Here is a 25,512-nt window from a genome sequence, read left to right as displayed (position 1 = left end):
TTTGGTTGATTAAATCGTTACTTCATGCATCTGTATTTATGTTAAATTAATCAAATGTGGTCGATTCTCAATTCCATCCGTAAATAATGAGTTGTTCAAGTAAATGTAGAAACAAAGTATATGTTAAATTTTGGCTGTACATGTTTACACACGTCACGGTTCTTTAGTGGTTCTGATGGTAGCAGTTCAAACTGTATATACAAATATTTTAAAAACGATGAGTAATTAATTGGAACATTAGTTGTAGAACATAGCCCAGCTTATACAGCTGAGCCTTAAAACAAATTAGAAGCTTGTTCAAACTGTTGTTCGGAAAACCATCTCTACCCTATAGTATGATAGAAAACATCTCTTAGATAACAGAAAACTTGGCCTAACGAGATAGGAATCCTAAAAGAAGAAACAGACTACAATGAGCAATTTCATAAATATTACTCGCTTTTTATCGGCTACCACCGTAAAAAAGTCCGCATTTGTATAACATGTCAGTTTTAGCGGTACATATAAAACAATCCAATGTAATTATTTGGATACCATTGGGCGTAAGTGTCGGTAGTGTCAGGTTCCAATCAAGTGTCAAGTTATTGATGAGATCCGTGGTCAGGGTCGAGAACTCCTCTATCTCCGTAACAACCATCTTGTCTTGGCCAACTAAATATGGAAAATAATATACTTCCTTAGTAATTCATAGGAATTCTCCATGATTTTTAGTTCCTTGGTAAGCAATAATGCTAATAAAACGTAAATCTTCAGGGATAAGGTTACTAAACTTACTTAGTAAAATCACTTTTAATTTACTGGATATAATTGTTGAACTCATTTCATTAGGTAAGATTTCATATGTGACAAATATCAAGCAAAGTAAAGATTCATATAAAAAATATCGAACATTACAGACTTTTATGAAATTTTTAATTTTCTACTTGAATTTTTAAATAATTTGTTTTTGGGAAAGAAAATTGTCAATATTAGATTATAGCGAGTACGTTGCCACCGACCAAGGCCTATAAGTGCCCACTTATTGGTCAGCTTTATTGTCGCACCGGTGCTGCACACCATCCCTAGACGCGGAAGATAGAGTAAATAATTAATTATTTTAATTTAAATAAGGAATTTAATATTATTATTTTAAAAATGTTTCATAAGATTTTATTTAATTTCTCGTAGAAATACTAATTCAGGTGACACTTTATCTTATGTTTAATCACATCCGTTCCAGCTCAAATATAATAATTTCTTTATTATGCTATGAAATTGAAATGCTTAAAAGTATATTGACAGTTAAGTGAAATCTAAACGTCATGAAATTACGATATAACCATACTCTATAAATGTATATTTTCCGTAATATTATCTAGTAGACACGGTTGAATTGAATTGAAATTAAATTAAACTTTATAATTATTATTTCTGATTTATATTTTAGTTTTTTTATTTTACCAAATGTTGTTTTATATCTACAAAATCAGTACTATTATTATATGTACCCGACATCTAAGGTTGTTAAGGTATTTTTGTTCTGCCCCCCCCCCTCCCTTTCAGTTTCTCATTGTGATTTAACACCCATTAAAAATATAAATAATAAAAAACTACAAATGCCCACTAAAATAGAATAAACCTTTTCATGATGAAGCTTAGTAATAAATTTAGATATGGAGACAAAAAATCTTTTATATTTTACCGTACTTAACGTGGTTTATTTGGAAGTATTTTTTAATTCGGATATTAATATTTAATTGAAAGTTGTTAATTTTTTTTCCTTTTTACATCAGTATACATCTAAGAGTATGAAATTTATTTTGTACAATTTTACAAAGATATGTGACACCATATTAGTTGATTAAATTGGTACTTCATTCAACCGTATTTATATTAAAATCATAAAACTATCTAGATTGGTCGATTATCAATTCCATCCGTAACTAACGACTAGTTAAAGTTAATTTGGAATCTATAAATATAGTACATTTTTGCTGTACAAAAGCAGTCCTTCAATTATGTGTGAAATAGCACAGGTAAATAACTTTGATAGTCTTTTTTTGCTTAAATAAGACAATACGCATTACGGTTCCTTAGGCGTCCTGATGGTAAGAACTAAAACCTGATATAAAATATTTATAAAAGGAGAATTAAAAATAGGAACATTAGTTTTAGAAAATATCCCAACTTATACTACTGACACTTTAAACAAACTGGAAGCTTGTGGATACTGCTTTTGGAAAAAACATCCTTATCCCATAGTAGGGTAGAAAGCATCTCGTACATAAAAGAAGACGGCCTAACGAGACAGAAAAACTAAAAGGAGAAACAGACTGCAATGAGCCATTTTTATAAATATTACCCGCCATTTATTGGCCATCATCGTTCAGTAAAAAGTCCTAATTTTAATAATATTTTAGTTTTACATAAAAGTTATCCAATGTAATTATTTAGATACCATTGGGTGCAAGAGTCGGTAACGTCAGGTTCCAATCATCCGTCAAGTTATTGATGAGATTAGTGGTCAGGTTCGAGAACTCCACTAACTCCGTAACCTCCATCTTGTCTTGGCTCTTTGAACCTGGAAAATAACATACTACCATAATACATTATAGAAAGCTTTGTTGATTTATAGTGGCTCTCCGAACAATCCTACTGATAAAACATAAATCTACTGAAATAAAGTTATCATAATGATCCAATGTAATTATTTTGCATTAAACGTAAAGTACTAAGAATTTCAAATATCTTTCTTTTATAATTCAACCATAATATAAATAGTAAATGTATGCATAGTACTCCCTACACTACCTCAGAAGAGTGTTTTAAATTATAAAGTAGCTATTTGTATTCAATACAATATTATAGAAAAAAAATTATCAAATCCTTAGTGAATTCTACATTAGTATGTGGTTATTCTTAATAAAGTATTTTTCACTGCGTGTAAAGTGTTAGGTTTCTAATTTTTTATGGATTTAATAGTTTACCGAAACGTAATAACTTAATTAGAAATTATCTTACCATTTCTTTGTAAGAAACGCAAAATTCTCCAATAATTATTAGTCATATGTTTTTGAATAATATTATGTTTTATGAGATTTTGTTCGATGCTTTCTGTACTACATTATAAGTTGTTTATTTTTAATCCTCTAAGATCTTTCACAAGAAGGAACTAATTCTTTTGTTGATTGTAACATTTCAGACATCACCTAGACTGATTATAATTAATTACATTATACTAAGTACATGAATGTACATACAGGATAATGAGACAACACATGTATAAATATTTTGTTGTTGTTTGATACATGTATAAGCTAAAATTTTTATCAGAATCATGTGGTTAATGCATTATGGATATTGTGAAGATCACACCATCTATGACTTTGTCCAATGAGATCTGCAAACCAAATAATTTATAGTTCAATATCGTCAAGTGTTTCCGTAGAACTAATACAATCAGATAACTTGCAATTTTCAATTAGAAAATCTTGTGCACATCTCCTAGAGAAGTTAACTGTTAAAATATGAATTAAAACTTTTTGTTGTCATAAAAGTCTAATTTTAAAACACATGAGTAAAAGTCGTAAGTATTTATATTAGCGGAACATATTGAATGGGTGGAATTGGGTTTCACCTATGATTAAATTGCAGTAGTACAAAACAGTGAATATTACACACTATCTTACGTTGTAGATATACTTTCTTTTTACACATTTGGTTTACGGTGGGTGTGTTTCAATTTGGAATTCTGTGTGAAATAGTACAGAAAAGTCCTGGTAAATTACTTTGGTAGTCTTTTTAGCTTGAATAAGACAACATATGTTTTACTCTGTACGTATCATAGCTTCTCATAAGAAGAGTAAAAATACTTACAGTGTTTAAAGATTCAGTCATGCTCGGAATATTTTTACACATGCATAATATACTCTAATTGCATATTATTGCGATTTTCAATAGTCTAAGAGATGAGTTTCAAATGTATGATGTTGTATGTGTTGCTGCAGCTACGCTATACGTGTTACTATGGCATATAATTCAAATTTATGCGGTTTTTTGTCATTTATTAACTGTAGGTATTTATTAGTCAGTATTTATTATAAAATATTTATACTAATCTAATAACGCAACTTTTAAGGTTAAAATGACGGTGCTTACGACAGTTGCAAACTAATAAATAGCAATGTTACGTACCAAAGGGTTATAAATTTATAGAGTTTATTTCATAAAATAGTGGACACAGATCTATACGTTTGTCTACGTTTCCATTAGGAAGAAATAAAATAATTTGTAATAAAACTATTACATGTAACTAAAACTTTCATTTTGGTATTAACAGTGGTAAGCTTAAATGTTTCATATTTAAGGATAAAGGGGATATATGGTGTATGTGATAGAATTGGTGGATCGCATGACATGTGGTAGTTAACTTGTCCTACATTTATCACTCTTTAAGCTTGCTCGTTGTTTTGTAAATGTGCATTTGTCAGTAAATTATGCTAAACATTTATTCCCAAATAACAGAAAAATGTAGGACGATTGATGCATAGTATTTTATTTACAAGATTCTTCTACATGATATACGATATACTCGTGTTTTGATTGATTATCCAAAAATATATTAGGTCAATAAACCTACATTAAAACACAATTTTCAAGTTTGTACTCTTTGTGTAGTTTAGTTTAACTGTTTACACTCACCACTTTTTAAATGAAAATAAACCGTTTTGTCCAATAAAGGAATTAAAACTTGTTTTAATACCAATTACACAGCAGTAAATTTATTAGGAATATAATTCGCTGCAATATGTGTCATTTGAAAAATATATTTAACATGAATTCTACATCAATGGTAACATGCGTAAACATTTATTAGTTATTCACCGGTTTATTTATTTTATTTGTCGTTGTATTACTAACTAGTGAGTGTGTGAACATTAAGAATAATGCTGAGTGTGTTCTGAAAGATTCACTCCACCGTTAAACGTAGAAGAGGAGTTGTTTGTGGGAATCTCTCGTAGGAGAAACATTGAAGATTATTGAAGCGTGAATCCTGAGGTAAATTGTTGACTCGAGAAGCAGCCGAGCATTGAAACAGAACAGCAATGTATCAACAGACAAGATTCCTCTATTTCATGGTTTCTGTGGTTTTTGGAACAAGTTGTCATATATAGTATATTTAGTACCTTATATATTAAAGTGTAGTAATTCTTAGTTTTAAAAATCGTCATAAGTATTGATTTAGAAAAATAACTTGAAAATGTGTAAATAATTAATTTTTTAATTAGGTATCGAAAATGTAAATTTTCAATTTTACTCTGAGTAAACATTTTTGAAATATTAAAGCTTTATTTTAATCATTGGTTAGGAGATGATGAACCATAATTTAAAAATTTATTTCATTAGGATATTACATTTTTTAGAACAGATGCTTCACGGAACTTGATATTGTAAATAGAATTATTTATTTGTATATATTAATTGTGTGGTAATTTTAATTTCCTACTAAAATAAATATTAGATATCGAACACATTTAATCTCGTAATTCTATTATTGCCTACTTTGTAGATTTCATATATTAGAGATTTAATTAGACTTATCCAAACTTAAAAAAAAAATTCACATATAGTTTGTACTGAGAAAAAACAACATGTTATTTACACATTTAAATTGTTATATAGTAGACATTTGCCAATGGTGTAGTGTAGCGGGTATCACGGTTATCGCAAGATAAGCATATCAAGTAACGTCGAGCATGGCTGCTGTTTGGATGGGTGACCGCTGAGCGATCCTGTCCTTTAGGGTGGTTCGGCCATTGGTGGCCATTGGTGCTGGTTCGGAAGTCACCTTTAAGCCGTTGATCCCCAGGTTAAGTGTTAGAGAGGGTTTTCTTAGCCCTAACTTCACCTGGTAAAATAAGACATCTTTACTTTTTTTACATTTATTTGCGTTAGATGAGCCTTTTGACAAGTGCCGTCCAGCATTTTCAAGAACATAAAGAAATAATTACTGCCTAGTAAGTACTGTAATTTCAATATTACGTGTCAAAAATTAATGATATTTTTTTCAATAGATTTTTGGATAATCTTGCTGTTTAGTTTAGAGTTCTTAGACCACATATATTATATATGGAAGTGCACAAATTGTAAGTAAATATTGTGAGCAGCTCCTAAAGCTTTACAGTTTTCTATTGAAGTTTTAAGGACTAACCATTAAACGAAACAGTTAAAACAGGTTATTTGTCAATTTTAATGGAATTACGAACTTAAAAATAATTATAACCTTAAATTATTACTGCTTTATCAGTTTTAATTAAAGTAATTCGTAAATTACATAACATGTTTAGGCATATACTGTCTAAATTTTCAAGAAATCTGATTTTAAATGTAAACTTCATTTAAGATAGAAAATAAAACAATTTAGCCGAAATGTATACAGCCTAACAATATACACTTAACTATTTCTTCATAACAGGTAAATTGTTAAGATATTTGATTAAGTTTAAGGCATGAATTAGTTGTAAGTGTAAAGCATATGTTCAACATGAACGTTTTGCAGTTAGATATCTTCGAAATGAAACAAATATAGGAATAAAGTTCTGAGTGTTGATTAATTGTTACAAATAAAATAAGTTAATCTTAAGAAAATCTAAAGAAGTTTCATTTTTAATATCTCTTTTTTTAGTTCATACAATTATTTCATTAAAGATTCTATCGTAGAATACAGTTCCTAGCCATTACAATTGTAAAATATTCAACACATATATAAATGTTTAATTTCAACTAATATGAGCAACTCAAAATTGTTTCTTAATAAACTTATTATAATTACTCTATGTTGTGATTTGCATGAATTTTTTTCACTCTTCCATCGGAAACACTTAAATATGTTAATGTAGAGTAACACTCAAGAGATTTATGGAATAGTATAACCGTTCTTGTTTTCAAACATTCGTATTTATTTCTATAATCAAATGCTGAATTTATATTCAAGCATACAAATTAAGTAGATCGTATACTTCAATACAATAAAATTTAATTCTAATACATTATATTTTTTACATTATAAATTTGTTATAAAATATGATAATAAATGATTTATTTTCCTATAAACTTACAACATAGAATTAACTTAACAATGATAGAAAAATTACACTGACCTCTTTTACAAGTAGTGAGGTCAGCGATATAGATAAATACTAAAAATAAATTGACATGTAGGAGGTAATACAGTTAGTTTAAAATGTCACTGATACTTTTTCAAAACAAAATGCATTATTTATTTTAAATTTTCCATCTGATACAGTGTATTTTCACCTAAATCCAGAAGCAAACAAGTACAGTTTAATAACTAGTATAGGATCTTCAAATATCCCAGAATGGGCAACATTGAGTTTAGTTGTTCATACCGGTCATGTATTGTTTATTCTAATGTGTTTAGTTTAGTTTTCATAAAAGAGGTTTGAAATAAATAAAATAATAATGTAAGTATATATATGATATTTTTTATATATGATATATATATATATATATATATATATATCTATATATGTGTGTGTGTGTGTGTGTGTGTGTGTGTGTGTGTGTGTGTGTGTGTGTGTGTGTGTGTGTGTGTGTGTGTGTGTGTGTGTGTGTGTGTGTGTTGTTACTTTTACATTCTTTCATATTAAACTTACGCTTAATAGCCAAGGGAAAATGTTTGTGATATTTCTTTAATGCTAACACACAAAAAACTGTTTTCTTGAATCTACAGGAAAATAAATCAACTACAAACTTTTTTAAATCAATAATAACAGCAATATAATATACTTTGAAGAAAAAGATAAGTTATTTGTGTATTGAACGATTTAATAGAAGGAAAACATTTAACAGTAAAATAGTAACACCTTGTATATATTCTAGTTATATCATTCTTACATTAAAATGATAATTAACTCCAAATCGACAACTTAATTCATTTTAAATACCTACTTTATTAGATAGTAAATTAATTTATATTCATTCATGAACCCTTAAATTACTACAATGCTATTAAATGGAGTAGAATTAAATTTAAACTACGTATTTCAACGTCCATAGACAGATTTCACAAAATATACAGAATGCAATAATCGGAATAGTATCTTGAGTAATAAAATATTCTGATAATGTATCAATTCAGAATTAACGGAGTATGGTAACTGCACGCGGTTAACGATAATGATACCCGTGACTGCTTAGTAAGAGACAGAAGCAATAACGCTTGTTGTTGGGTACGATTATTGCCAACAGCAACTCTACCTTTAGTAAAATGATATATAAAAAGATATTTCATTTACCGTAAAGATGTTTATTCTATACTCTTTTCTTTAAATAAAGTTACTAGACCAATCTATGAAATTTTATTTAATATTAATTACTGCCCAGTCAGAAAAAGTAGGTAATTTTTCGCCAACAAAAGCTTTATTACTTTATTTACCATGACATTTGTGATTAAAGAATATCTAAAAGTTTTTCACGATAGAAGTAATCTAGAAAACATTAAAATTTATATTTATGTTTCTTTATAATGAAGACGAAAGTAATATATTTCCTATATTTGCATGTATAATGCATTCCGGATTTTATTGAGTTCATTTTAAAGTTATACTAAACATTATTCATTTTTGAAGTGAATGTATTTACAGTAGAGTTTATTTGTGAGGAATGTTAGTGATGCAGTATGAAAAGTAGTATTAGATACGGTATTTTCCAACTAGAAATAATTTTGATTGCCATCATATTTTATAATGACACAAAAGTACTACAATTAAAAATGTATTTTACATTTAATATATGAGTAAAACATATTTTAGAAAAGATACGTATCGACGGGAAGATATAAATGGTTTATTCTTTGTATTTTTTATAAGACAAATTCAGTTTTATCTACTATTTACATAAAAACCATGTGAAATGAGTGTGATTTTTTTGGATAGAAAACTAATATCGGTTCTCGAGTCGTCTGTAAGGAAAGGAAGCTTCATATATTATTTGAGGTACGCAGTTTAGTAACACGTGACATGTGTAAACAAATATATTGGGAAAAACATTAAAAGTCAATGACAAGTTTTCATCGCAGTACATTCTTTATGTTGTACTACCTTACGTAATAATCACCCATACTGGTACGAAATCTTGTTTATGAACCAAAATGAGAATGTAATATGTGGTAAGATATCTCAAGAAAGATTTCATTTGTATATATTAAATTAATGTTGCCTTATTTTTTCATTAAGTATACAGCAATTATTTCAATGATGGCTCACGCCCAACTATGCGATTTGGCTGATCGTCATTGAATTCAAGCACAGAGACTCAATTGGCTGTCACAATTTCAATTTTGTCAGCAATAGGGATGTAAAAATATCTTTATTTTATGAATATTCTGTATGTCTATCTGTCCACGAAACATCACGATAATGAATGAGCTTTCGATTTTAAATTACGTAACAAACCCTTGCGAAGCCCGTTACGCACCAGGTAATGTGTCGTTCTCTTACCTTGTATTAACATAAATTTATCGAAGGTTTTAAAATTCCTAGCTACTTTTTATTCCTTACTTTGTTGCCAAAGGGCTATAAAATCTTTAGAACTATAATAATTTACGTTTAATGAAACGTTGCTAAACGTCCTGACCTTTGAGTCTCATATAATGGTTTCGACATAAAGAGATAGCGACACATTACCCATTGTTCTAAAAGGTCATGCGACACCATTTTGACAAGGGAATGACTTTTGACATAAATATAATACGAGCAAGTGATATATTCTGGCTCGCTAAGTTATTTGCAAACAATTCTCACATTTTCAAGCAACTTCAGTTATGCTAGTAATTACTAATACTAGTTTTGTATCCTGTATAACATTATAATTGCGCTCCAAAGGGTATAATACAATATTGTCACGTATTTTCATATATTTCGTATTAATTAAATAGATTTGGATCTATGAAACATTTCAGGACATAGATTTTTGGTGTATGTCTAAAAATGCCTAAAATATATAGAGGACAAACTGAATGTTTAATATCATTCGTATGATATATAAAGTAACCGCATCATAGAAGCATCCACCCGGGTGTCCACCCAGATTGCATAACGATTATCAAGACTACGGAATAATAGCATCACATGTCTGTAGAAAACTTCTTCGAAACATTTATGGTTATTACTATATTATGACCAGCATTAATCTATATATATACTAGCGGGCCCGGCGCGCTTTGCTGCGCATTTCAATAATTTTTTGCAAAAGTTGCCCGCGGCTTCGCACGCAATTTCCCGTTGAAAACAGTACACTATATTCACTTATTCTTTTTCTATCACATTCTAAACATTGCTGAGATAATTGATAGTCGTTCCATCGTGAGCCTCTTGGGCGTATTATGAAGGTATGTACCATATTCCTGCCTCTATCTAGCTGTTACCCACGGCTTCGCACGCAAATCTTAAGAACCGAAGTCCTTATATTACTTAGTAAATTTTTTTTTTACTATAATAAATTTTAGATTAAATTAGTTATATCTCCAATGCCACGATTGAGCTTGCTTTGTTGTCTCGATCGAGAGAATATGTACACACGGAGTTTTGAGAACCATACTTCTGTCAAAAAAAAACAACTAAGGTTGATTTTATAACATTCTTTATATTTGTAGCCAACGTAAGATAGTAATTATGATATCTGCATTACTCTTCTGATCAAGCATGAGCATGGTTTATATTAAATAAATATTGCAGTTAAAGGTGAATTTTTACGTCAAATTTGAATTGTATTATCTGGATAGTAAAGTCTATGTTTAACAGTGATTGCAAAAACAGTTTAAAACAAAATTTGTCGTTTCTCTTAAGCTTACTCTATGCTTTAAAACTATAAGTGTAATATATGTTTACAAAGAACAGCTGATTAAAAATTTGAAAAGACGTTAACATATGTTTGCTGCAATGCATTTCTTATGGGTATTTCTGTAACCAGTGGGGCGGAATCCTGAATCGGGAAAGGGATGGGCATAGCTTATAAACCTTCTCCGTGGAAAAATACATATACGTACAAATTTTCATCATGATCGGTCCAATAGTTCACGATTCCATAAAGGACAAACATACAAACATTCATTTTTATATATATAGATAAAAGAAAGTCGTGTTAGTTACACTATTTATAACTCAAAAACGGCTGAACCGATTTGGCTGAAAATTGGTAGGGAGGTAGCTAAGGACTGGGAGAAGGACATAGGATACTTTTTATCCCGTTCCCGATTCAGGATTCCGCCCCACTGGTCTCTAAAAGTTACGGAAATACCCGTAAGAAATGCATTGCAGCAAACATATGTTATTAAGTGAAAGAGCCTGTTCAAATTTAATCAGCTGTTTTTTGTAAACATATATAATGCGACAAACAAATATGTTTATATAATTTAATTACGATTTTAAATTTCTTTACATTTATAGTTTAAAAGCATAAAGTAAGCTTAAGAGAATCAGCAAATTTTGTTTCAATAAAATAAAAACCATACGCAATTTCGTTAAACATCTGGAGCTCATAATCATTAGACTGTAATAATATGTACCTAATATATGCCTATTTTCGTTTTAAAATTACATTGAGCGCCATCATTTATTACATCGTATGTGTGCAAATGAATTCGACTTTTGACTTCTGCTCACGCTGGGCTAATATAGTTCAAATGTATACAAAAATCATAGAATATTAGAGAAAAATTCCAGTTATTTCACAAGTGCATATTGAGACTGTTTTAAAATTTAAATCTTAAATAGTTCATGAGCTTGGAGTATCTTTCAGTGACTATTTATCTCAGAAGGGTAATAAGGACGTTCAAAAGAAATATGCCTCCTATGTCCCAATATTTCTGCAGGAAATGGCGTGCGAAGCCGTGGGTAACTGGGTATCTGGTTGTAATTGGTATTTTATTGAAAATCAAGAGTTTTCGTTATAAAATACTACGAATGTATTGACGAACTAGCTGTTACTCGCGGCTAATCGCGCATAATTGCTTTTACTAAGTAATATAAGGACTTTTCTAAAGATTGTGTGCGAAGCCGCGGGTAACAGCTAGTGTCTGATAAACCCTTTTGATCATAGATTCTGCTGAATGACATAACGCAGCATCACCGCCGACAATGAGCTCTCCAACAATCTATTGTTGTCAGTTCCCTTTCAGGCTGATCCCCGCCGAGCACCACAAGACAGTCCTGCCAATATTCTTCTCTCTTCTCCAATTTCTCATGAATAAGGCAATATTCTACTTAAATTGGAGTTTTAGTTTTTGTTGTTGTAGATTTTCCATCAATTAATGTGTGTTTATGTACTGTAACTGTTAAAAAATTGATTAGTGTTTGAATGATAAATAGAATAATATAATAGTAAATGTGTAATATAAAATTGTTTACAACAAGCATACATTTTTAGCGTTTTATATATCAGTTAATCGGATTTTCTTAGTCATATTGTTCCATATCTTGAGAATTTAACGTGAAAGTTCTAAAGCACTTACATGTTGAACACGTCATTTCAGTTCTATATAATCATAATTAAAATATAATATTTCTGTAGTACACAGTTAAACACCCAGATAGTTACGTGAAAATGAAAATAGTAAGACATGACTTTCACCATACATTAAAAGATGCAGTACTTTTATGTAAATACTTAATTTCGACATCAGTTTAAAGAATAGACATGTCTCGTTACGTTACGTATTCAATGTACCAACGACACAACAAAAGGCAGTCATGATCAGTGACTTACAGATAAACCCCAGTGGCCGGCCACCGTGTCGCTGCTGTGCCATAAAATATATAGTTTTCCAATATCGCGCGACAGAAATATCCCATATAAAATTTATTTACCTTTGTGTACATTCAATGCCACTCTTGCACGATTTGTACCACGGTTTTATCTTCTTTTAATAGACTGATAAACCTTCATAATACGATACATGATAAAATTAAAATAAGAAAGGAAAACACTAGAGCAGATTATACGGATTAGAGATATGTAAATCAAATTATGATCATTATTGCCTTATACGAATAACATGACCCTTTTTGTTCTTCACTGCTAAAAGTAGTAAACTGTTTTGTTCGAATGCATACCCTTCCGCCGATGGAACAAGACGAAATTCATTAACTAACACAACCATTCCGTGGGATATTTTAGCAAAGTCTATACGCGAGTTTATGCTCTTAACTTAAATTTGACATTTATTATCTCATAAGACATAGTTTAACGATAAAATGGTAAGTATTAAAACAATATTATTAGTTTTACGGATCGCCTTGTGGCGAAACATTATTAAAGCTGTGTAAAATCTTGAACTGTTAAAATGGCTAACGCGTAATGGAAGGTCTTAAAATTCTCAGAACCTTCTAGATTTTTTAATACTACTGATATCAATATATCACAGAGGGTATGAACTGTTGAAATCCAGAAGATTCTAGCTTCTAATCCCCCGGCTCTTAGAAGCCTAGCTATGCTACATGTTATGAACACAAGAGTACAATTTATATATATATATATATATATATATATATATATATATATATATATATATCAGTGTGATATCAAGAAATTCTTATTCTAACTTCAGGTGTAGGCGTAAAATTGTGTAAAAAACCTTACAAATATTTATTGCTACCGTTAGATGCCCTAAATGTTTTTATTTCGTAACCTTCACTTAAATCCTATAATTATTATCAAGTTAAAGCCTGAGATCCTGTACCAGTCTTCTTAATTTTCAGCAAGAAATATTTTCAGTTATTAAAAAAGTGTTTAATTGTCCACTACAACATTTACAGAAAAAATGTTACAGTTGCTACATTTTCCTTGTCACACAAGTGTGCGTTTTATCATGACTTAGATGTATTCTGCCGCAGACTAAATAACTCATTTACTTTCTGCAGTTGTTCACCAGTGGATTGTATTTAACTGTAAAACTTTGTAAATAACATTTTAGTTTTGAAAACAATACCTAACGATGTATTTGTTAGGAGGATTGCCTTGCATTATCTCAATCCAGTACACAATTTAAGTATTACAAGATGAACCATTTTGGCTGAATCATAAATGTTGACAAACAATAAATATATTTTCAAAATATTAGTTTTATATACAGCATATAACTTTATAGAATCCCTAAGTGAGATTTAAAGTAATAGGTACAAATTCCTCATATCCGGACGTAACTGTACACCTGTACCAATAGCTTTTAAGGCCCAGCTTTGAGGGATGAACACCGTAAGCCTCCATCTCTGTCACAAATTGATTTATAATCGTAGGTAAGTATTATTAAAATTGCATTATTTTCTTTTGTACTGATCATTTGATTATTTAAATAATTTACATGATATTTCTTTCTGGTAGATCATATGAACAATACTGATTTAGCATATTTTCGTTGTCACTTACATAATATTGATAGAAAAGGTAAACATTTATTTGCATGGTAACTTTATATTACAATGAGAAGTGCTAAAGAAGGTAAATCTTTAACCTTGGTACGTTTTAAGTTAAAATAAAGGCTTAAGTTCATTTGAAAAAACCTTTGGATAAAAATACTTGACACTGAAATTTTTTTACTTTATTTACCGGCCTCACCATTTATAATAGGACAACTTTTTCAGTTCTTTATGCCCCTAACACAGTCCAAAAATTGAGATATATGGTGGCTATGATTGAAAATTTGAAATAAAATAGCTTTGAACCTCGTTAGGATTTATTAACATGCCTGAATTTTATGATGCTGTACTCATAATCTTTGTCATGACGATACTAATTTATTACTCCGAACAGCTTTTCTGGAACAGCAAATATTCTAATAGAACATTTTATGTAGTGCGAATAAATATTCTCATCGTGGTACTCTCAGATGAACACATTGTTATAACTTTTATGACAACCGTTTATTTAAATGTTACCAAAGGCAGGGAGTCTGGAAGTCTAATAACAGTTGGAAATGCCAAAATTATTCTCAAGCCAACAATTACAACTAAACTCAAGTTGGGGAAAATAAATACGGTAATGAACCAAGGATTCGAGGAATGCTAAAATTTAGTTTTAATATTTCGATAACAACATGTTTCTAGACAATCAGATTTGGAAACTGGAATTCTATAACACTCAGGAATAGAGTATTTATTTTATAGCTTTATTTACAATAACAGTAGATTCAGTCAATAGCAGTAATTGATAAAGTTTCAAGTTAAGCAGAAAAGATTAGAACTATTCCAATATTCGATTACGCAAAGTCGACGGGGACAATTAGATCTAATACCCCTGGAACGAATAAAACCTATAGAGTTGACGATCAGCATAAAAATTAGTTATAATTATAGTAATTATATTGAAAGAAAGTATTTAATATATAAGACAATGATAAGTGATACTGACCGTAATAAAAACCGTGTAAAGTTGACTCGTTCGAAGACACATTTGTATCACATATTTGTATAAAAAATATAAGCATTTTTTATCTGGCGACTAAGTAAATGTGGTTCCGGATGAGTAAGCAGGAAGGATGGGGTTGAGGTATAATGTGTCAGTGCACTCTGTTACGCCAACTCCATATAACCGGAAGTGAAGTCTGAAAGAAATGTATCATTGATATATCAGTTTAAGAACCATGCTCCACACTTCTCACCAATTCATGCTTTCTAAACAGAACCAGATATAAAGGATTTTCATTGGATTTTTATTTAGTTTGACTGGAAAATAGGTATGACCCGAATTTCACATGTTTAATTTTAATACAAAAATGTTATTTAGATGGCGATAGGTTTTAACAATAAACGTAAAGGTTTTTTCCTTATTTTAGAACCACTCATTTATACTAAATAATGTATAAAATAAATTTCACACTAATAATATTTTGGATATTAAAGTAATACAAGGTAAGTTCAGGAGATTATGTCAAATATATTATCTTTAAATACTGTTTATTATTCATACCATATATGCATTTTTAAAGAACTGCATTATTAATTAATGCAAAATGTATCACGAGATTTACATTAAATAAACATATTTTTCAATGGAGATAATTTTTGTATTAAGTGCCTAGTTGTACCATTTGTAACTTTGTTAAATATATTTCAAATGATTATATAATAGGTAACGCATCAATGGCATATAAGCTATACCAAAAAAACTTCAAAAATGTAAAATATTTAAATAATGGCCTTGGAAGGCAAATAAACGAATATTAAAGATATAATAAAAAATTCCTCAGGGATTCTCACCTAATTAATAGATATTTCATAACTGAAAATGAATAGATAAGCATAACCATTTTAGATCTAGTATGATAAACACTTGTAACTAACGGTCACTGGGAATATATTTTATTCTGGAATAAATTAGAGCGTTTTTAAGTAATTTGACTATAAACTTTAAGAGGTATCTGTGCATTGGATCTTTGATTTTATGATTTACATTACGAAGCATTGCATATGTTTCCAACGATTCACATGTATAATACTAATAGTGTATTAGTTATGATGGCCTTAAAGTGTAGATAATTACTTCGGTATGCTATTAGTTTAATGAGCACTCCCACACAGAACCTGATACACTACACATTTATCCCATAACATGGCAGTCTGTCAAGCGTTTCAATTGTTGACATAGCTCTCGTATCGTTCATTCTCTCTAGTCTGCCATCCAGAACCAGCATAATGTCATACAGACTGTACTCATACCTTAGAGTAATTATCGGAGCTAAATATTCTGACATTATTACTACTTTCAATATGTTAATGTTTAGATGGTGTTTAATAACAAGAGAATTTAAGTACCTTATTAGCACACAAGTGTTTCTAATTTATATTGCAATATGTCTGTTTTATTCTGTGAATTAAAAAAAAATCAAATACATTCCAACACGTTACGGGTATGTTTAAATTTTTATTACATTATTCCTGAAATTTGTGAGTGCTTCTTTAAAAATCGAAACCAATATTTTTAGCCCAGGTTGGTCCTGTGGTTGAATGTTGTTAGGTTGGTACTATACACAAATATTTGTAAATAGCAAGCTATCATGTACATTTCATTCATGTTTTATTTCCCGAAATAATGTTTATATTTAATTTACAGATTTATAAAATAATCTAGTCTAGTGTATTCTGCCACAGACAAAACCAAAAAAAGTTCCACGAGGCTAAAATAAATATTTATATAAAATAACGTAAGTATTGATTACTTAAAATTAACGTCAATTAAAAGCGAGTAAGCCTTTCTTGGGCTCTAGATTATCCTAGTAATGATCATAGGACGGCATTGGCCAGTAATTGGATATCAATATTGCAGCTAGTAATAATATCATTTTTATCTGTCTAGTTTTAAGAGTTTCTGCACGATATCTCAAAAACGAATTAAAATTTATCTAAACCATGATTTAATGAGGAAATAAATTCATTCAAAAACTGTGTACAATAATCTAACATTTTAACAGGTTAGGCTTTTATTTATCGAGTAAAAAGAAAATGTTACATACATCTGTCTACGCTAAAATAAGGTGGATATATTAGCACTCTTACATTTTAGCGCTCCAACTAGCTTACCTCAATTTTCATTTAAAACCCCCAAGAAAACCTAAATTACGAAACAATAATGTTAAATTATTGTGTCAAGATATTTTGAGTAATATTATGTCCGTACAATTTAAGTGTTGCATGGTAATTCGACTATGTAAATTAGTTTAGCGTCATTTATGCCTGTCATTCAGTAACCTTACAAATTTATATATTGCCTTTTGACGCAATGTAAATACTTCTTTTCTTTATAGTTGTAAGTATTTCTGCATATCTGTCCACAAGACATCTAGAGAACTAAATAAGATGTATGGATTTAAAATTTTACATACAACTTGGTGAAGTCTGTTACGAGGCACGGTGTGGTGCAAACTGTTACCTTGTACCATTAAAACAGGCAATAATGTAACTATAAACATTAAGTGACACTTTGATTACTACTGCAATCAAAATTACAATATAATAGTACAACATAGTAGTAACAGGTTTCTTTGAGCTCGAATTAAATGTTCCAAGATTATTATATTATAATCGTATTATTTCTTTCCTGAAATGCCCTGTAGACAAAAAACCTCTTGCATATAACAATTTATAACTGTTACCGTAGAAAAACGTGTGCACCTGCCAATCGAATGATAATCTTTAATGAGGGTTAAACTATGTATAGGTTTAAGTTCAACTAATATGTACTACTAATATGTTCTACTATTATATATATATATATAGTATATATATATATATATATATATATATATATATATATATATATATATATATATATATATAGTATAACCATCGTTAAAGATTATCATTCACTTGCATATTAGTAGAACTTAACCCTAATGCATGATCAGTAGCGACGCCTGACGCTCAAGGAGCTGGCAAAAAGTTATATCTTGTTCTCTGTCTGTCTCCATACTTTTCAGTAACAAACTGATCCACAGAAAGAACTTTAAGAGTCATTTCTATGTAAACAACGTATATTTTCTTTATCGTACATGTCGTTACTTAGAATTGTAATGCACATTAATACAATTTTAACTTTATTCATAAAGATAACCACGATTGCAAAGAGAAAGTCGCATACATAATAAATATTGTAAGACACTAATTTCAATATGTGATATTGATACCCCTATGGGCTAATGAAATGAGTTAATTTAACCGTGTTGTATTACAATAGAGTAGCCATATTATTAATTATTATACATGTCAATAATACACAATAATAAATTAAACAGTATAGCATCACAGAATGGAAATGAACAGCTACTTACATAATCATTATACCTGAATTGATTGTTGCCAGTAGAAACAAGTTTCATTAACCAATCCCTGCATAATAGAACAATATACTTGATTGCATGCTATTCCACAGTATTGAGACATGTGTTTTATTACCAATATTTGCTACGAGAAAGCAAATTGTGACATTTAAAATTTTTCTCCAGACTCACTGTCGACCAACTCCTAATGTGATAAAAAATATGTCTTTGTAGTTTCGCTATGTAAGTCTTTATCCGCACAAATAGAAATATAGCCGTCTTAGCACAAACCCACTCGTTTTTTGGCTACCATCTTTATCTCCGTGACATAGTGTTATTATAATCATGTTAGCAGATATAACATTACATAACATGTACAGGATTTAATATTCCTCGTAACAATATGTGTGTAGATATCTATTGTCTTGGAAATGTTTCAAACTAGAGATTTCAAACACATTAAAACCTGTATTGAGAACACAATTAAGAGGTACCAGATAAAACCAAATTCCAATAAGATAATTGGCAGAAATAAATGTACATAGATTCATGTTTTATATACTCAACGGCATACAAAATTGTATCGTACTACATAAATTTTTAGATTTGTTGCCAATTCTGAAGATGGCAGCTTTGATTTGAAATTCGTATTTTCAATTGTCACTATATGGTATGAGAAGTCCTCTTATTAAACATTCCTGTTAGGTTAGTTATTTTTCAGTTAAACAGTTGAAATAGTATATTATACACATGTAATAAGTCAAAAGTGAGATAAATCATATTTAATATAGAATATGAATTTTTTTTCAATACCAATAAATAGTGAATCAGTTAGAATAAATTAATCATTCAATTATTTTTGAAATACACATTGGGGACCTCAGTGTTGTTCTAAGACGTAGTTAATGCAGCCAAAATGAACGGAAACTCGTATTTCCATAAACAAGTTTAGAGCTGATCTGCATCTCAATCTGTGCAGGTTGGATCCAAACTCCAGATAACAACGGTATTTATTTGTCAAGTTAAACTTGGTTATAGAGCGTCTAACTCTGGCAGGACGAGGGTTGTTTAGTAAAGTAAGACTTTAATATTCGAAACAAATCCTTTTCAAATTTTTAGAAAACAAAATACCACTGCCAGTAGTCTTTCTAGTGTGTTATTAAACACATTTTGGTTAAAAATTTGGAAAAACTAGCTTGTTTTATAATGCTAAATAACTTATTGCAATGTTTGCATTTACTTTTAAAGCCTACGAACATTAAACATTAACGTATGTTATTACGACTATACAGTGTAAACTATAAAACGTTTTAACTTTCTGTACTATATAAACAGAAAACGGGCCTACATGCAACTAAACGTAACTATTATGAGTAGGGCCTATTCAGTACGAATTTTCAGTTTAGCTCTATTTTATTTCTCTATTGATAATAGTACTCAGTAATTGGTATGATTTCAGTATTAAAAATATACTTTCGGTCACGTAATGAGATCGTAATTTTTTGTGTGCATCGTATCGACATCAGAGACAAGTAGGCCAAACATAACTTCATCTGGTTTACGCAGATATTTTACTGTCTCAAAAGAGCAAAATCTTATTATGAAATTATAGCAAATACTAATGCTTACAATATTTATTAGATTAATGCTTAACAATATTTTAGTAGATATACAAACACAACATCGAAAAATATTTGATTGAGCTAAAACATTTTTAACTAACTATAAATGACCTTGTGTTTTACTTTTTGTTACACCTACGGTTTTAGATCAATCTAAAACTTTCTGAGTCATATCGTATTTCAAAATTAATCGGTCAATAGATTTCAAATATTTATACCTAATACGTCGTCATCTCGTAAATTATCGTATTTAATACAGTACACGAAAAAAATAAAGAGATCACTCTAAACCGTACACAATTTTTAAAAATATGACATTATTTATTATTACAATGCTGAAAATAATTTTTCAATTAATTTTTTTTAATTAAACTAACTTCTACATACACTGTTATCTAAATATGTCTAATAGCAGATATTTTATAGACAATTTAAAGTGATATTACAATGATCAATATTTGAAATTGTTAAAAAAACATTCTATCCTGTGTTATAGTGGATACAAATCATGTAGTAAATTAGTAAATTTTGGAACACATGAAAAATATGTATAGTAGTGTCTTGAAAAAATATCAATAAAACTAATATTAGTCCATAAAAGAAAGGTCATATTCAAATAACAAAATGTTTTAGTGATAATATTGATTCCGCTATTCACGTTTATTACTTAAAATATACATTTAGTTTTAGTACGTGTCATGTTTATTATGTTAATGTCGTTTTATCACGTTTCAATACCTTACAACATTGTTCTAAATCTTCAATCGATTAAAATATTTTATAAATAATAGGACACGTATAAGTATGTAGCTTTCCTTATCCATAGCTGAATTTCTATGCAATATTGCTTCTGAAGCATGTATATAAAACAATGCTTTTTCTATTACACTAAAAATAAAAAAAAATTAGTCCCGTGACGTAATTTGCTTGTATTTTAAAGTAACCAATTGCAGAAGTGTATCCCAGGAGCGGATTTTTAATTATTCTCGTATATTTAAAATACGAGTATATAGATTTGATATATTAATTTATTGCGTCACATTAAAAGCCTAATTTGGGCATCTATATGGAAAAACTCAATACAGGATTTTTGACTTCTTTGTTAAATAACAAAACTCGATATTCATCGTTGAACGTCAATGATTGTTAATAGTTTGACCAAACCACCACGTGTGTCTCTTCATATGACAATTTGCTAACCGGTTTATAACTTTGTCAGTAACAACAGAACAATGGCGGATTATGAAGTTTGGCCTTGCATTTTTCCTTGTTCTTCTACATTTTACATTCATTATAACCAAACGTAAACTTATCAATATTTTAATGCTTGGCTTTCTTTGTCATAATAATATTATTTTTTCCTGTAATGTGGTTATATAGTAAAAACAATCATTAAGAATAATTTTCAGCTCCGGTAAATCTTCCACTTAGTGGAGCATTTGTAGTCAAACGCTGTGACAGATTTGTCTCTTGAAATCTGGAATCAACATCCATTTGAAGAGATCCAAATCAGTGTATTAATATTTAAATTATTAATATTAATATTAATTAATTATTATTATTAATATTAAGAATACACTTTTGATAAGTGTATTAATGGCTGTGTATCAATACGCTGTCTATAATATTCTCAAAATTATAAACTTTAATAAAAAAGGTACTTATAAGTTACTTATTCCTTACAGATATATAAATATGTATATACCAATTTATTCTAAATATCGCAAGAAATGTTGTTTGATACTCGTCGTCTAATATTAAAGAAATGTCCCAAACAATGGTTTCGTTGAAGGTCTTTCTTTACAACATATACCAACGAAAAGATGTTTAAAATAGATGATCTTGTTGAAAAGAATGTCTAAGCACAGTAATGTAGCCAATTTCATTCCTAAACGAAATTTCCCGCACCAAAAGTATAGGGAAAATGTCCCGTTATTCCCGTTCTCTCGAAGTGCGCGACAAGATGCAGCAAAACAATATTTTTATTGCCAATTTATAATTTAGGTACATGCGTATTACGAATTATTATTAAATAGAGTATGTATCAAAATAATCTGTGATACATCCCAATATAGCATTAAGTACTTAAGTTGTATTTTCGATAAAACAGTCTAACTAAATAGCTGAAAGCAAAATTGTCTAGTGTCAAATTTTTCAAAACTTGAGACGCATTTTTAGCAACTAGTCACTAGTCGTCTAACTTGGAGGGGTTCATTTACTATTATAATTTACATTTGAATAAAAAAAAGATGTCTACGTTCTTAGAATCCTTAGATATATTAGGCTTTATTAGTTTAGAGTTTCAAGATCATGGATATATACTATTGTGAAAGATATTTAATTGTAGAACCCATATATGAAATTTTGTTTCTTCCATCAAACTAAAAAAAAATAGATTGAAAAGTAATCATGTTTTACATAATAGTCTAAGTGTGCAAATAAAATGTAATAACATTTTACCTTTATAGTTTGAATTTATTTATACATACATGCTACCTGGCCAATAGTAGTTTCTGCTTTATCTACCAAAAACTTTTTAGGTGAATTATTTTAAATAATTTTTGCATATTAGTTATAAATGTTATAATTTGTATTGTATTGCAAGTTTCATTAGAAAGAACATGCAATGGATGTAATGTAAATAGGTGATTAGTATATTTCAAAACGTTACACTCCCTAAGAAGAACAAAGAAGATGTATACGGAAATTTATTCACAACAAGATGTTGTTTGCAGAATGTGTTTGAATGCAATTTACGTAACGCTCTTATTTGAATGTACCAGTATGGATCCATCGTATTTTGACGAAAGAAAATGCTCCTGGCCCTAGCATTTAGAGAGTGATACATTTTTATTATTAAAGCTTTGTTCTTTATAACTGAAAATATAATGAATAAGACCCTCTGGTTTATTTTATTAGTTGCAGCTGATATCCTGATCAATTTATAGATATAACTAAAAACAGTTGTGAGAAATCATACACAAATTATAAAAAAGGTAGTTTATTCCATTGTTAAATGGGTGATTGTTTTAAATTTTCTATGATAGTTCAAATGTATTTCGTACATAATGATCAATGTGTTTTAAAGTACCAGATTAAAACTCATGATTATTTATCTGAATACACTATGTAATCAGTTAATTTCTAGTAGGAACGATACCTTACGTATTTTTTAGAAAAATGTCAATATTATAATTTGAAATAAAATAATGTGTATAATGTTTAAAAATATATGAAAAACTATAAGGATTATGTCTAAATTTACACTCGTAACGAAGTGTTTGAGATCCCCAAGTATTTATGGGGTGGGGGGAGGGTCGGAGAAAACACTTGGTCGCAAAAAAGGAAAGAAATAGTATTATTTAACTAAATGGGTTATGAAAATTATAAAATACGAAGTCAAACTCTGCCCTGCTGCTTACCAGCCCCCACCATTCAAGAATACCCCCTCGCCATTTTACTAGATTATCCGCTGGAGTAGAGGGACATCTTCAGACGGGCGTGTTGAACCACCCACACTCTTAATGGGCGTATTGAGCCCCTTACAACCCTCATGGGCGTGTTTGGCCCTCGATACCCAGCATGGGCGTGTTGAGCCCTCAGAACACTGGACGTGCGTGCTGAGCCCCCGACACACAGCATTAGCGTGTTGAGCCTGCGTGTAACCATATGCTCGGTTCCTCTTGGACTGGCGTATTCATCCCCCGACATCACAAAAGGGGCGATAAGGGACATAAATAGTTAGATACTCTTAGTGCGAGAGGGAAAACCCCCTTACACACTCCAATCATACAATCATACAAAAACCTATTATAGATATTTATTCATAGTCTGTAATAAAGTAATATGTAAGTCACATTATAACTCACCACCAATATACATCGAAATAAACATATTAAGCTTTAAGTCTACAGAATTCCAATGTTTTAAATTCCAAGATACTAGATTTACGTAATTCTTTCTGAGCCAATAAGATAGGTTCTTTCCTTTTAAGTACGTGGGTATAAATTTTATTGGTGTAAAAAGCATAGACTGTGGTACTTTTTTCGATACAAAACTGTAGTATTAAAGTAAGAATACGTGAATTGATCACTTTATAAACCACGCCAGTTAATGGATGTTGATTAACACCATTAGTTTGGTGGAGGATTAGTTTATTAGTATGACAGGAAATCATTCATGTTTTAGCCCCTACATATTATATTTTGTTCCGTCTAACCTATTGTATTAGTATAATGACGATTGATTTAAGTAGTATACTTATATTTAAAACATACCCGAGGAATTTCCGTGGACAAAATCTGTGCTCTGCAATTCCATGCAAGGGTGAAGACGTCATCGCCGTAAATCTCATATTATTCCTTAATTTATTATTCGCCAAAATTATGTTACCTATTTGTAAACCTACTGAATTCCTTTTTAGAACTCGTTTAATTTCAAGAACTACTTATATTATTTATTTCAAGGTTTTTCGGTTCCTTACATTGCAATTTCCATACATAATAAGTCTAACAGCATACTTAATTTTTTATTGTACCTTAATAAATTTCAATGATAAATGACTTAACATTAAACCGAGAATAAATGAAAACTTAAACAAATGTATGGCCTTATTCGATACCTTATGAAAACTCTGTATTGTAAGATAAATCAGCTGTAATATATAAATGATTTTTTATTAATTCAAGATAGCCGAGTCGAAAATTTTAGTGAAGTTGACGATTCAATCACAGTCATATACCAATAAAACTGAGCGATACAATCAAATAAGTCTGTTCCGACATTACAATACCACTGTCACTCGTATTGTCTTTCCACGTGAAAAAGGCTTAAAGCTTGTTCACGTAAATTGGTTGACTGCCAAATACGGTTGATGTCACAGATGCCAAGGAATATTGTTGTTTTTCTCTCAGCTTTATATTTATACGTTGATTATTTTCTTTATAGTCATCTCTTACGGTCGGATTACAATTCAGAATTGGTTATGAGCACTGGACCATACAAAATATTATAAGATAATATAGATATAATGTAAATAATCTTCTAATATTTACCGAACGTTTAAAGTTAGCGTTAGCTCTT

General features: G+C 29.8%; 1 protein-coding gene across 1 annotated transcript in view; it reads right to left on the bottom strand.

The window, feature by feature from the left end:
* The window catches only part of LOC124364476 (sex peptide receptor-like), a 70,340-nt gene that overhangs the window by 21,993 nt on the left and 22,835 nt on the right, over positions 1–25,512 (bottom strand). Inside the window, exon 2 of the mRNA XM_046819995.1 lies at positions 2,438–2,560. Within this exon, the coding sequence (XP_046675951.1) occupies positions 2,438–2,560 (123 nt within the window). The remainder of the gene's footprint in view (positions 1–2,437; positions 2,561–25,512) is intronic.

The sequence above is a fragment of the Homalodisca vitripennis genome, chromosome 6, assembly GCF_021130785.1.
Source record: "Homalodisca vitripennis isolate AUS2020 chromosome 6, UT_GWSS_2.1, whole genome shotgun sequence".
Lineage (NCBI taxonomy): Eukaryota > Metazoa > Arthropoda > Insecta > Hemiptera > Cicadellidae > Homalodisca > Homalodisca vitripennis.
The sequence above is the reverse complement of the archived record's forward strand: the minus strand, read 5'-3'. Positions and strand labels throughout refer to the sequence as shown.